We start from the raw sequence: 13,618 nt of genomic DNA on the forward strand, positions 1-13,618 counted from the left end.
CCAGAGGGGGACATTTATGCACTTTCAAGAGGAAGTCATAAAGGGCCTAATATTTGGGAACCAGCAGGCAGAGGGCCCCAGTACTTCTAGTACTGGCCCCCGTATTGTACCAGGGCAGCATTTTCCTGATGAAAAAAGGGCAGGACACAAAAAAGGTGCAAAGTTTGCTATAAAAAGGGAATAAGAAAGCAAACTATTTTCCAGTGTGACACTTGCCCCGACAAACCCGGCCTATGTATAAAGGAGTGTTTTAAAATATACCACACATCTATGGATTATTAGGTTCATAATTTCACCGTGCTTCGGGGGTCTTGCTAATGCCACATAGCACCCACCATTCATTCCACCAGAATCTGAGCCGCAAAATCCAAAAATCACTCCTTCCCTTCTGAGTCCTGCCATGCACCCAACTGGTATTTTTTGGTCACATGTGAGGCATTGCCGTACTCGGGAGAAATTGGGGCACAGATTTTGGGGTGCTTTTTCTCCTTCATACCTTCTGAAAATGAAAAATTTTGAGCCAGAACTGCATTTTTGTGTAAAAAAATGTAATTTTTCATTTTCACTGCCCACTTGTATCAAAATTGGTGAAACCCCTGGGGGTTTGAAATGTACACTATACCCCTAGATGAATTCCCTGAGGGGTGTAGTTTGCAAAATGGGGTCACTTGTGGGGGGGTTCCACTGTATTGGTGCTTTGGGGGTCTTGCTAATGCGACATAGCACCCACCATCATTCCACCAGAATTTGTGCTGCAAAATCCAAATATCACTCCTTCCCTTCTGAGTCCTGCCACTTTTTGGTCACACATGAGGCATTGCCGTACTCGGGAGAAATTGGGGCACAGATTTTGGGGTGCTTTGTCTCCTTCATTCCTTCTGAAAATGAAAAATTTTGAGCCAGAACTGCATTTTTGTGTAAAAAAATGTAATTTTTCATTTTCACTGCCCACTTGTATCAAAATTGGTGAAACCCCTGGGGGTTTGAAATGTACACTATACCCCTAGATGAATTCCCTGAGGGGTGTACTTTGCAAAATGGGGTGACTTGTGGGGGGGTTCCACTGTATTGGTGCAACATAGCACCCACCATTCATTCCACCAAAATCTGTGCTGCAAAATCCAAAAATCACTCCTTCCCTTCTGAGTCCTGCCATGCACCCAACTGGTATTTTTTGGTCACATGTGAGGCATTGCCGTACTCGGGAGAAATTGGGGCACAGATTTTGGGGTGCTTTTTCTCCTTCATACCTTCTGAAAATGAAAAATTTTGAGCCAGAACTGCATTTTTGTGTAAAAAAATGTAATTTTTCATTTTCACTGCCCAGTTGTATCAAAATTGGTGAAACCCCTGGGGGTTTGAAATGTACACTATACCCCTAGATGAATTCCCTGAGGGGTGTAGTTTGCAAAATGGGATCACTTGTGGGGGGGTTCCACTGTATTGGTGCTTGGGGGGTCTTGGTAATGCGACATAGCACCCACCAAAATTCCACCAGAATCTGAGCTGCAAAATCCAAAAATCACTCCTTCCCTTCTGAGTCCTGCCATGCACCCAAATGGTATTTTTTGGTCACATGTGAGGCATTGCCGAACTCTGGAGAAATTGGGGCACAGATTTTGGGGTGCTTTTTCTCCTTCATACCTTCTGAAAATGAAAAATTTTGAGCCAGAACTGCATTTTTGTGTAAAAAATGTAATTTTTCATTTTCACTGCCCACTTGTATCAAAATTGGTGAAACCCCTGGGGGTTTGAAATGTACACTATACCCCTAGATGAATTCCCTGAGGGGTGTAGTTTGCAAAATGGGGTCACTTGTGGGGGGGTTCCACTGTATTGGTGCTTGGGGGGTCTTGCTAATGCGACATAGCACCCACCAAAATTCCACCAGAATCTGAGCTGCAAAATCCAAAAATCACTCCTTCCCTTCTGAGTCCTGCCATGCACCCAACTGGTATTTTTTGGTCACATGTGAGGCATTGCCGTACTCGGGAGAAATTGGGGCACATATTTTGGGGTGCTTTTTCTCCTTCATACCTTCTGAAAATGAAAAATTTTGAGCCAGAACTGCATTTTTGTGTAAAAAAATGTAATTTTTCATTTTCACTGCCCACTTGTATCAAAATTGGTGAAACCCCTGGGGGTTTGAAATGTACACTATACCCCTAGATGAATTCCCTGAGGGGTGTACTTTGCAAAATGGGGTGACTTGTGGGGGGGTTCCACTGTATTGGTGCAACATAGCACCCACCATTCATTCCACCAAAATCTGTGCTGCAAAATCCCAAAATCACTCCTTCCCTTCTGAGTCCTGCCATGCACCCAACTGGTATTTTTTGGTCACATGTGAGGCATTGCCGTACTCGGGAGAAATTGGGGCACAGATTTTGGGGTGCTTTTTCTCCTTCATACCTTCTGAAAATGAAAAATTTTGAGCCAGAACTGCATTTTTGTGTAAAAAAATGTAATTTTTCATTTTCACTGCCCACTTGTATCAAAATTGGTGAAACCCCTGGGGGTTTGAAATGTACACTATACCCCTAGATGAATTCCCTGAGGGGTGTACTTTGCAAAATGGGGTGACTTGTGGGGGGGTTCCACTGTATTGGTGCAACATAGCACCCACCATTCATTCCACCAAAATCTGTGCTGCAAAATCCAAAAATCACTCCTTCCCTTCTGAGTCCTGCCATGCACCCAACTGGTATTTTTTGGTCACATGTGAGGCATTGCCGTACTCGGGAGAAATTGGGGCACAGATTTTGGGGTGCTTTTTCTCCTTCATATCTTCTGAAAATGAAAAATTTTGAGCCAGAACTGCATTTTTGTGTAAAAAAATTTAATTTTTCATTTTCACTGCCCACTTGTATCAAAATTGGTGAAACCCCTGGGGGTTTGAAATGTACACTATACCCCTAGATGAATTCCCTGAGGGGTGTAGTTTGCAAAATGGGGTCACTTGTGGGGGGGTTCCACTGTATTGGTGCTTGGGGGGTCTTGCTAATGCGACATAGCACCCACCAAAATTCCACCAGAATCTGAGCTGCAAAATCCAAAAATCACTCCTTCCCTTCTGAGTCCTGCCATGCACCCAAATGGTATTTTTTGGTCACATGTGAGGCATTGCCGTACTCGGGAGAAATTGGGGCACAGATTTTGGGGTGCTTTGTCTCCTTCATACCTTCTGAAAATGACAAATTTGGAGCCAGAACTGCATTTTTGTGTAAAAAAAATAATTTTTCATTTTCACTGCCCAGTTGTACCACAATTGGTGAAACCCCTGGGGGTTTGAAATGTACACTATACCCCTAGATGAATTCCCTGAGGGGTGTAGTTTGCAAAATGGGGTCACTTGTGGGGGGGTTCCTAACTTTTAGCATCTTATGGTGCCTAGAAACCTACATGGTGCCTAAAAAATAATCTCATAAAAAGGAGGCTCCAAAATCAAGTAGGTGCTACTTCTATTATGAAGCCTGTGGTTTGGTCAACGTGCACACTAGGGCCACATATAGGATATTTATGAAAACAAAAGAATTGGGGGAATCAATTTTTAGTCACATTTCTCTAGTAAAATGTACTGTGTTCCTTAGAAAAATGTATTAAAATTGCAAATCTGCAAAAAAAATGAAATTTTGAAATTTCACCTACACTTTGTTTTAATTTCTGTGAAACACCTAAAGGGTTAACAAACTTCCAAAATGCTGTTTTGAATACTGTGAGGGGTGCAGTTTTTGAAATGGTATCATTTATGGGGGTGTCTCACATACAAGTCCCTCAAAGTCACATCAGAACTGAACTGGTCCCTAAAAAAATCAGTGTTTGAAATTTTCTTGAAAATTTGAGAATTTGCTATTCATATTGTAAGCCTCCTAGTGTCCAAAAAAATTAAAAGGAAGTTGAAATAATGATGGAAACATAAAGTAGACATATGGTCTTTGTTAGTTATTAACTATTTTGAGTGGTATGATTATTTGTCTCACAAGCAGAAAATTTAACATTTTGCAAATTGCTAAATTTTCCATTTTTTTACGACATTTTGGTATTTTTCACAAAAAAACACACAGACTGTATCGACCCAAATTTACCACTAATTTGAAGTACAATGTGTCACGAAAAAACAATCTCAAAATCACTGGGATAAGTAAAAGCAAAAAAAAGTTATCCCTACTTAAGTGAGACATGTCAGATTTGAAAAAAAGGGCTCTGTCAGGAACGCAAAAACTGGCTCTGTCAGGAAGGGGTTAATAATATTGCGTGTCCACGCGAGACGATGTTGTGACCAATATCACCCAGAAGCCCCTATCTGAGCGATATTGTTAACAATGTCGCCTAGTGTGTCTGGGGCTTTATACAGCTTTCAGATTGCAAAGCCATTTCCAACTCTTCCACACTAAACCCGGGTTGCCCATTATACACAGAGTGACCTGGGTTTAACCTTTCTTATAACCTGGGTTGAAATGCCAAATTGGTCAACCTAGTGCGAGGTGCCGTGTGAAAGCCCCAAACTGAATAACCCGGCAATAATCCAGGTTATCGCTGTGGTGTGAAGAGGGCGTTAGGGATTGTGGAGTTGCCTTTTGAAGAGACACAAGCCCTTTGGTAGTTGCTAGCAATAGTTGAGCACTGTTATCACCGCTGGTGTAGAATCCAGTGGAGGACAGTCCGGAGCAGTCCAACACCTGACTAATTGTTGGCAGAGGAGAGATGTCCTACCAGGCCCAACACAATATGAAGTTGTGGGTCTGGTAGGGCTCAGGGATTGTAGCTAGATTGTAGGTCTCCCACTATATTCGTTTGTGTTCTATTTACATAGAAACCTAGAATGTGACAGTGTGAAACCACCCTTCGGCCCAACTAGTCTGCAACTTTTTAGCCATATTGTTACCTAAAGCCCTATTCGATCCCTATTTCTTATTAAGGCTATCCTTCGCTCTATCTCATGCATGTTTATATTGCTCTACTACAGGCTTAGCCTCTACCACCTCTGATTGGGAGGCTATTCCGCTTTTCCACTACTCTTCCTGTGTTGTTCTTTTCCCTCAGATTTCCCCAGTGTCGGTGCATGTCCTCATGTTCTAATACTTTTTTATTGTATTAACATTCTCTTATATAGCACACACATATTCCGCAGCACTTTACAGAGTATAGTTGAACATTCACATCACATCAGTCCCTGCCCCAGTGGTGCTTACAGCTTATCTATATTCCCTACCACATGTACACGCGCACACAGACATTGTAGGGTTAATTTGTTTGGAGCCAATTAGCCTTCCAGTATATATTTGGATTGTGGGAGGAAACCACAATTGGTAAAACCCTTGGTATATGTGAAAGTCTCTATCATGTCCTCCCTTTCACTTCTCTGCTCCAAACTATACATTAAGATCTGTTAGTCTTTCTGGGTAGGTTTTGTGATGTAGGCCATGCACCATTTTAGTTGCCCTTCTTTGTACCGCCTGGCCTCCAGAACTGGACACAGTGGGCCTTATTCTAGTCCACTCTTAGAGGCAAATTTCTTCTCAAATGGACAAAACCATGTGCACTGCAGGTGGGGCAGATGTAACATGTGCAGCAGAATTAGATTTGGGTGGGGTTTTTCTGCAAAGTGAGATTTATATTGCAGTGTAGAAATAATGCAGCCAGTATTTACCCTGCACAGAAACAAAATAACTCACCCAAATCTAATTCTCTCAGCACATGTTACATCTGCCCCACCTGCAGTGCACATGGTTTTGTCCATTTGAGAAGGAATTTGCCTCTGAGAGTGAACCAGAATAAGGCCCTACCAAAGACCTATACAGTCACATTGGGGAAGATGTATTAACATTTCTATAACACTTAGGAAATATTGAGTCCCACTTCTCCTGCCATTATGTGGAGAAGCGGCCGGGGCATCTTAACTAGCGATATATTTATTTATTTATTTATTTACAGTGTCTAATATAGCGCAGCAGATTCCGTTACAGTTTCTTATATAGCGCAGCAGATTCCGTTACAGTGTCTTATATAGCGCAGCAGATTCCGTTGCGCTTTACAATAGTAGACAGTGATAAAACAAACTGGGTAACAACAGACAGACTTGGGGGTTGGAGGGCCCTGCTGCAATCTTACAATCTATAGGGATATAGGAGGGAAACACAAGGACAGGCACCAGTAATACCATAGCAGTCCCTCCAAGTTACAGGTCCAGAAGGGAAGCTATATAATGCATAAGTGCCTCAGAGGGTTATGCGTGTGGTACTTAAATATGATAGGCTTGCCTGAAGAGGTGAGTTTTCAGGGAACACTTAAAAGTTTGGAGGCTAGTGGAGAGTCTTATTGTGTGTGGAAGGGCATTCCATAGGATGGGAGCAGGCCGATGAAAGTGCTGTAATAGTGAATGGGTGCTAGTGATCCGTGCAGAAGAGAGACGCAGATCTTGTGCAGAGCGGAATGGTCGAGATGGGAGATATTGTGTGATAAGTGCAGAGATATATGCAGGTGCAGTATGGTTAATAGCTTTATATGCGAGTAGAAGTGTTTTATATTGAATACGGTAAAACACAGGTAACCAATGGAGGGACTGGCAGAGCGGATCAGCAGACGATGAGCATCTTGCAAGGAAGATCAGCCTAGCAGCAGCATTTAAAATGGATTGTAGTGGTGAGAGTCTGTTCTTGGGAAGACCAATTAGGAGACTATTGCAATAATCAATGCGGGATATAATGAGTGCATGGATAAGAGATTTGGTAGTGTCTTGTGTGAGATACGGTCGTATTTTGGCTATGTTTTTTAGATGCATGTAACATGATTTGGAGACAGATTGAATGTGGGGCAGAAAGGATAAGTCAGAGTCGAGGATGACCCCTAAGCAACGAGCTTGTGGGGTAGGGTAGATTGTAGAGTTGTCAACAGTGATATTCGCCTGGCAGCCAGTCATACATCGCTCGGGCCGTAAACGAGAGGGGAATTCAAGGGGACAGCTGCACCGAGCATTAGGCGGCGGGCTGTCCTTAGTGCACCCTTTATACATTTTAAAAAACGTCAACCCCCCAGATAACCAGCATTAAGGGCAGCATATGCACTTAGCGCTGGTTAATGCATATACCCCATTATTACTTCTTTCTTTCTGCTGCGGATTCCTTCCCCTATGTGGCCAAGCATCTGACTTGCCTTCATTGCTGTGTTAAATGGCTGACCTGGCAATGTAACAATGCAATGAGGAAGGCAAATCACATGATTGAAATTGAAAGTCGGACAAATGCTCCTCTAATGATAATATTGTCATCTCTGTAGGAAGTATTTGTGCAGGTTTATGGGAAGGTGCAAAATTGTAACCTGTAGCTGAAGGTATTTTTTGTTCATCCTGACCGCTCTGGAGAAGAGACAGATACTATACTGTGTACTAAGCCATGGGTATAAAACAAGTCGCGTTTTCTCTACAACGACCTAGCCTTTCAAAAACATTGAACATATTGAAATGTTTACGTAAAATTCACAATCCGTGCCATTATACGACTAATTGTAATTTTTTTTTTATTTTCTTGTAGTACATAAACCTTTGCCAAATGTTGCCACTGTCCCGTTAAAACAAGTTTATAATCTTAACTTCGCCCTTATAAAGGCAGTTTGTATTCCTATTAATATTAATTATTAATATACTATGTTTCGCTACAAAACTTTGAATATTTGGCGTCACAGTCCCATTTTAAATGATTTTTAGAATGCAGTAACTGTGTGTACCAATGTCATTTATACCCCTTTCAGACATACGCGAAAATCCCGGGTTTTTTCATATGAACGCGCCCAAACCCGGGACTAGTGTATGTCTGAAAGGGTATACCCGGGATTTCACTCCCGGATACTGAGCACCTGCAATTGACCAGGGTTTTTCCCGGTATTTAACTCCCGGGTATAATACCCGGCTTATATCTGAATGGGTTTACCCGGGTTTTTCAGTTTTAAAAAACTTTTTTTTGCTGCCGGGGCGTGTCCCATTTGAATGATGAAACACTGAAGTGCTTGAAAAGCCTGGCTTATGTGTGAAAGGGGTATACCCGGGTATTTCCCGGATTTGAGGTGTAGTGTGAAAGGGGGTCTGTTACTAAAATCCTGGGAGTGACCTGGGTTGAAAATCCCGGGTAAACCTGGCCAAAATCCTGGGTAGTATGTCTAAAAGGGGTATTAGTGAATCAATTCATGGCATTACCAGCAGGTGGCGCTGCTGACTAATTTGTTTTTGTTTTGTATTCTGCTTTCTACATTTTGTTTTCCATATGTTTTAACAGTGTAGGTTTAGTTTTCACTTGATTAGAACAGAGTTTAGATTAGACAATGTATTTATTTTGGTATAAAGCCAAATGATACCTACTGTTTTATATTCATATTCAGCTTATTTGATATTTATATTACATCTCCTGTTTTATTTTATTTTTTATTCCAGGGGATCTTGTGGTGTTGGAGGGATCCTTGGCTTCCAGTTGGCTGCAAGGGAGGAATTGTTGGGGCTCAAGAGGGTTTTTCCCACTGTCATGCGTCCAGGAATTTTTCCTCTCCTCCACAAGCCGTCGGCTTTGCGAAAACTTGACGGTTGAACTACCAAGTCATGCAATTGGACAGGCAAAGGCAATAATGGGACTCTCCGCCCAACTGGAAGAGGAGCTAGATTTTAGGGAAGGAGACATCATCACCATAACTGGGGTTCCAGAACCTGGTTGGTTCGAGGGGGAACTAAATGGAAGAAGAGGAATTTTCCCAGAAGGTTTTGTGGAACTGTTGAACCCTTTAAGAGTTGCAGATAGTGGTCATCGAATTGCAGATAGCGGCCATCTCTCTCATGAAGCAGAGGACTTTAACCACAATGAGCCTACGGAGATCATCCCAACAAAGGACAATGACAAAATCATAGAGTTTGAAGATGAAGAGGGGACTTTTGCAGTTGCCTTGTACAAGTTCCAGGCTATGGAGCAAAGAGAACTTGATTTTGATGTAGGTGACAGAATACGAATAATTGGAACATTAGAGGATGGGTGGTTAGAAGGTGAATTGCGTGGAAATAGAGGAATTTTTCCATACAGGTTTGTAAAATTTGAGAAAAAAGAAAAAACTTCTCACGAGGAGCAACCAATAGAACCAGAAAGTTCTTCTCCAAGAGCTCCAATCTGTTATCTTGACATGTCACCTTCATATGAACAGAGCGGGACAGATCCCCATTATTGGGACGTTCACATAGACAATTCCTCCTCATCTGCAACTTGTGAAGCTCAGGAGAAGTCCCAAAGTCAAGAACAAAGTATAGGATGCAATAATGAATTAATTCAAAATGACTATGATAAAATACACAGTTCTTCAACATCTCAACTACCTCCTAGTCCACAAGCTAAAACACATAGTCCTCCTGCTATACCACAAACAACCGTGCAAAGACCTAAGGAACACAGTCTACTTACGACTGGGATTAAAGACCAAAGAGGTAGAACCGGTTTGTCAAATGGGGCACAGGAGAAATGGCCTTTGAAGAAGTCAATGTCTTTAATGACCACTGATGAAGTATCTTCTGCCCAGTATAGGTCTAACGAAAGATCAAAAAACATAAATAACAGGAAGAACAGTGTTCCACTCCAAGACATAGTTCACTGGCTGGAGGAGCAGAGGCAAAAATCAAAAACTTCTAGTTCCAAGGCAAAAAGCAATAGCCCAACCGCTAGGAACAGACAGTGGACAACAGGACGACATAGCCCAGCTAATGATGCATATAGAGGGAACACTGGACCTGATCTCATGGACTTGGACTCCAAGCTCACCGAGCAACTTTCTCAATTTGAAAAAAGTCTTGCAAATCCTGGGAAAAATGGTAGCAACAAAGTTTCTCGACATTTCTCAATCGTGGACTATAATTCTGAAACTGATATCATGCGGGGATCGCCACAGATGCCAAAGCTTCAAAAATCCCCTGAAAAAAGAAAAAAACTAAGACCTCCTCCTCCACGTCCTCACAATCGGTCCAGCTCCTCTTCTTACTTATCTTCAAAGAGCAACGTACATAGAACTGAATATACAGAAAATTCACCCCCAGCTCTTGCACTCCGACCAACAAGACCTGCTCCACTGCCTCCACCAAACAGTCAGAGAAATACCCCATCGCCAAAACCACCACAGAGACAGGACACCACAAACGAAGAGAACTTCCTACTTTCTGATGTTCCAGATGTGATGGATACACCAGATGACCTAGAGCAGGTGGACAAGGAGGACAGCTCCCCTTGTCCATTTTTACTCTTAAAGATAGAAGATGTGGAAAGGGAACTTGAGGTGTACAGAAATACCAGAGAGGAGATTTGCTTAATGCTTGAGGATGAAGACCAGGATGAGATGACGAGAGCAGAAACTATTGAGAACTTAGAGTTCTGTGACTCAAATATTGAAAGCTTGGACCTGGAGCTCCAGCAACTGAAAGGTATGTCTGTTCTTTCGTGTATTACGCTGTAGATGGTACGCTTGTCTTAGTATGAAGCTTTTAGACTACATTTCTTTGTTATTTATAAGATATCTATAATACTTAGCGCCGTATTCAAACGATAAATCACCCTCGATCTCCTGTCTACAGCCCGAACGGAGGTATATTTGATTAGCTCCGTTGAGCTCCATCTAGTGGCTGCCAGTGTAAAAACATTTGAATACAAGTGTGAAATCAGGGGTTTATTTTTTTTAATTTATTTATTTTTAAGAACATTGTGCTTGCTCAGAATTTAGTCCAATTTGGCAACAGATGTTCACTAATTAGGATGTGGCATTTTCACATTTTGAGGGTAGATTCAAAGTAATTATCATTATTAACAAATATTTATGTAGTGCACACATTCTGCAGTGCGTGCGTTGAGGTTAGTGGTTGGTGAGGCACTGGCTTGGTGGAGCCAGCGATGACGGTTTGCGAGGAGTACTGGGTCCGGGTTGCTTCTGCACTGACAGGCCGGTACGGGAGCTTCTGCCTGAATAAGCAGCAGAGACCGGCAGAGCAGCTCCTGCCTGTCGGCGCAGCCGCAACCCCGGACCCAGCGCTCCCCGCAGACCCTGACAGTGCTGGCTCCACCAAGCCGCCACTTGGTCTGCCCATTTCTCCGCCATTGTGCCTAATCACATCTGCCTCAGTGACAGGGGCGTGCTCTCAGATAAGCAGAAAGCACGTCCCTGGCACTGAGGCACATCTGTATGTGCTGCTTATAGACCTTTATTGAATGGGCTTTTGCAACCTGCTGCTTGGCCCCGCCCACTGCCCTCCCCCTCTTTCTGGTACTTTAATATTGACAGCAGGAGGCACTGCATGTGCAAACCCCCGAATGGTGGCGGTGCTGGACCATGGTAACACCCATCGTTTTATGGGCGTTCCCATGAAAACTGTCGGCGTTCCAATGGGTACACGGACGGGCCGATGCCTGCCGGGGGCTGGAGACTGGTGTCACATGATGTCAGCCGCCTGCCCTGTCTTCATCTCGCAAATTTGGGACTGACTTTTAATTGCGAAGGCAGGGGAAATCATTCGATGGTCGGCGACCATCGAGTGATTTATTTTGCAGTGGCGACGTGCGAGGGGATTTGTATGTTTGCAAACCCATGATGCACTGCAAGGCGGGTCGGGATTAGAAGTGGGGAGTGGTGTCTCCTAGCTGAACTCTAGATTGCAGTGAAAAAGAAAGCTGTCAGTTTGTTTGTTACATGCAAAAGCAGCCATTATATACCCTGCATGCAAGAAAAGAAAGCAATGCATTCCATTTACATTGCATCTAGGTTTGTTCCAGGTGCAAAGTTACTTTCTTTTTTTTTTTCATTAGTTTTTTTTTTCTTTGCTCCAAACCCTAAATCAACCTCTTTACCTTCCTACAGTGCTCAATAAATGGATTTATTGAAGAATTATTACCACAAATTGATATATAATTGCCTATCATTGTGCATAGGTCTACACCAAAAGGTCGACATGCGATAAGTCAGCACAGACAAATGTCGGCATGCAATAGGACTTCATGATCAAAATATTGACATAAGAAGTGTTGACACATGGAAAGGTCGATGTGCGTTTCCCTCAACCTTTTTCATGACGATCTTTTGACTGTGTCGCCCCATTGGATGTCTACATAGACCCTGTAGACCGTTCAACCACTTCCTCCAGCACATACGTGTATATTGAATTTTAATTGCAAAACTTTTTGAAGTTTTATATTTGAACTAAAAATCAATCTATAAAACCGTTTTCCTAACTCAAAATTCTCCTTTCAATAAAATAAATTAAAATGCAATCTTTAAATTACGTACCTCTAAACCTAAAAATTCCCTGAAGAGGTTAAACGTTCTAGCTGGATGCTGGGACTGTAATGACAGAGCTGGTCCTGTAGGTGGCAGTGTGCAGTGAGTTAGGAATTCTTTACCCTTCAGTGTGTCACGGCTTTTCCTGCTTGACTGCACCTTCACACTCTGTATATACTGTATAACCTGTAACAGCAGCGTGACTCGGTAACATTTGTATTGTCCACTAGAAAGCAACAAAGATTACACATCACTTCTCAGTGCCACTTAATAACATTAATCCATCTTGTAAGCATTAATTATCTCTGATTGAATGTAAATGCTACTAGTGCTTTTTGTTTGTTTTTCCAGGACAGCGTTTATACTGTACTATAGTAGTTCTTTCGGTACTCTTTACCTAGAAGGGCGCCCACGATTTTGATCTTGGGCATCGCAAGGTAAAAAATCGCGTCGGTCGCATCGAATGCGACCAAAAAAATCGCATGCGATGCGACTGACGCGATTACCGTGATTTCCCATAGGGAACAATGTTAAATGTCCCAATTGACCCGATTTTACATAGGGAACAATGTTAAATGGCCCACAGAGGCCAAATAGGCACCCTGAAGTGTGAAATGGCCCCCCAATTGTTAACGCCACCCCACGATCAACGTCAACCCGAAGCGTGGCGAGCGGCGGCGGTACGCGTCCTACGACCTTTTTATACCCCCACTATCCACGTCGGCGTGGAGTTGAGAATAGAAAGTATGGCGAGCGCAGCGAGCCACCGAGCCCGAAGCGTGGCGAGGGGACGCGGACACCTGTGAAGCCCGCGAGGGGACGCGGATACCTGTGAAGCCCGCGAGGGGACGCGGATACCTGTGAAGGTATCCGCGTCCCCTCGCGGGGCTCGCTGTGCTCGCCACGCTTCGGGCTCGATGGCTCGCTGCGCTCGCCACACTTTCTATTCTCAACTCCACGCCGACATGGATAGTGGGGGTATGACAAGGTCGTAGGACGAGTACCGCCGCCCCTCGCTGCGCTCGCCACGCTTCGGGTTGACGTTGATCGTGGGGTGGCGTTAACAATTGGGGGGGGGCATTTCACACTTCAGGGTGCCTATTTGGCCTCTGTGGGCCATTTAACATTGTTCTCTATGTAAAATCGGGTCAATTGGGACATTTAACATTGTTCCCTATGGGAAATCGCGGTAATCGCGTCGGTCGCATTGCATGCGATTTTTTGGTCGCATGCGATGCGACCGACGCAATTTACATTTTAACATGGATTTCTATGTAAAATCGCGGGCATCGTATCGGTCGCATCGCATGCCATTATAATGGCATGCGATGGGCGCCCTTCT

At 43.4% G+C, this 13,618-nt stretch overlaps 1 protein-coding gene across 1 annotated transcript in view; it reads left to right on the forward strand.

Moving 5' to 3' along the window:
- The window catches only part of DNMBP (dynamin binding protein), a 122,276-nt gene that overhangs the window by 48,037 nt on the left and 60,621 nt on the right, over positions 1 to 13,618 (forward strand). Inside the window, exon 4 of the mRNA XM_083149543.1 lies at positions 8,423 to 10,435. Coding sequence (XP_083005669.1) covers positions 8,423 to 10,435 — 2,013 coding nt within the window. The remainder of the gene's footprint in view (positions 1 to 8,422; positions 10,436 to 13,618) is intronic.

The sequence above is a fragment of the Crinia signifera genome, chromosome 6, assembly GCF_055691185.1.
Source record: "Crinia signifera chromosome 6, ASM5569118v1, whole genome shotgun sequence".
Classification (NCBI taxonomy): domain Eukaryota; kingdom Metazoa; phylum Chordata; class Amphibia; order Anura; family Myobatrachidae; genus Crinia; species Crinia signifera.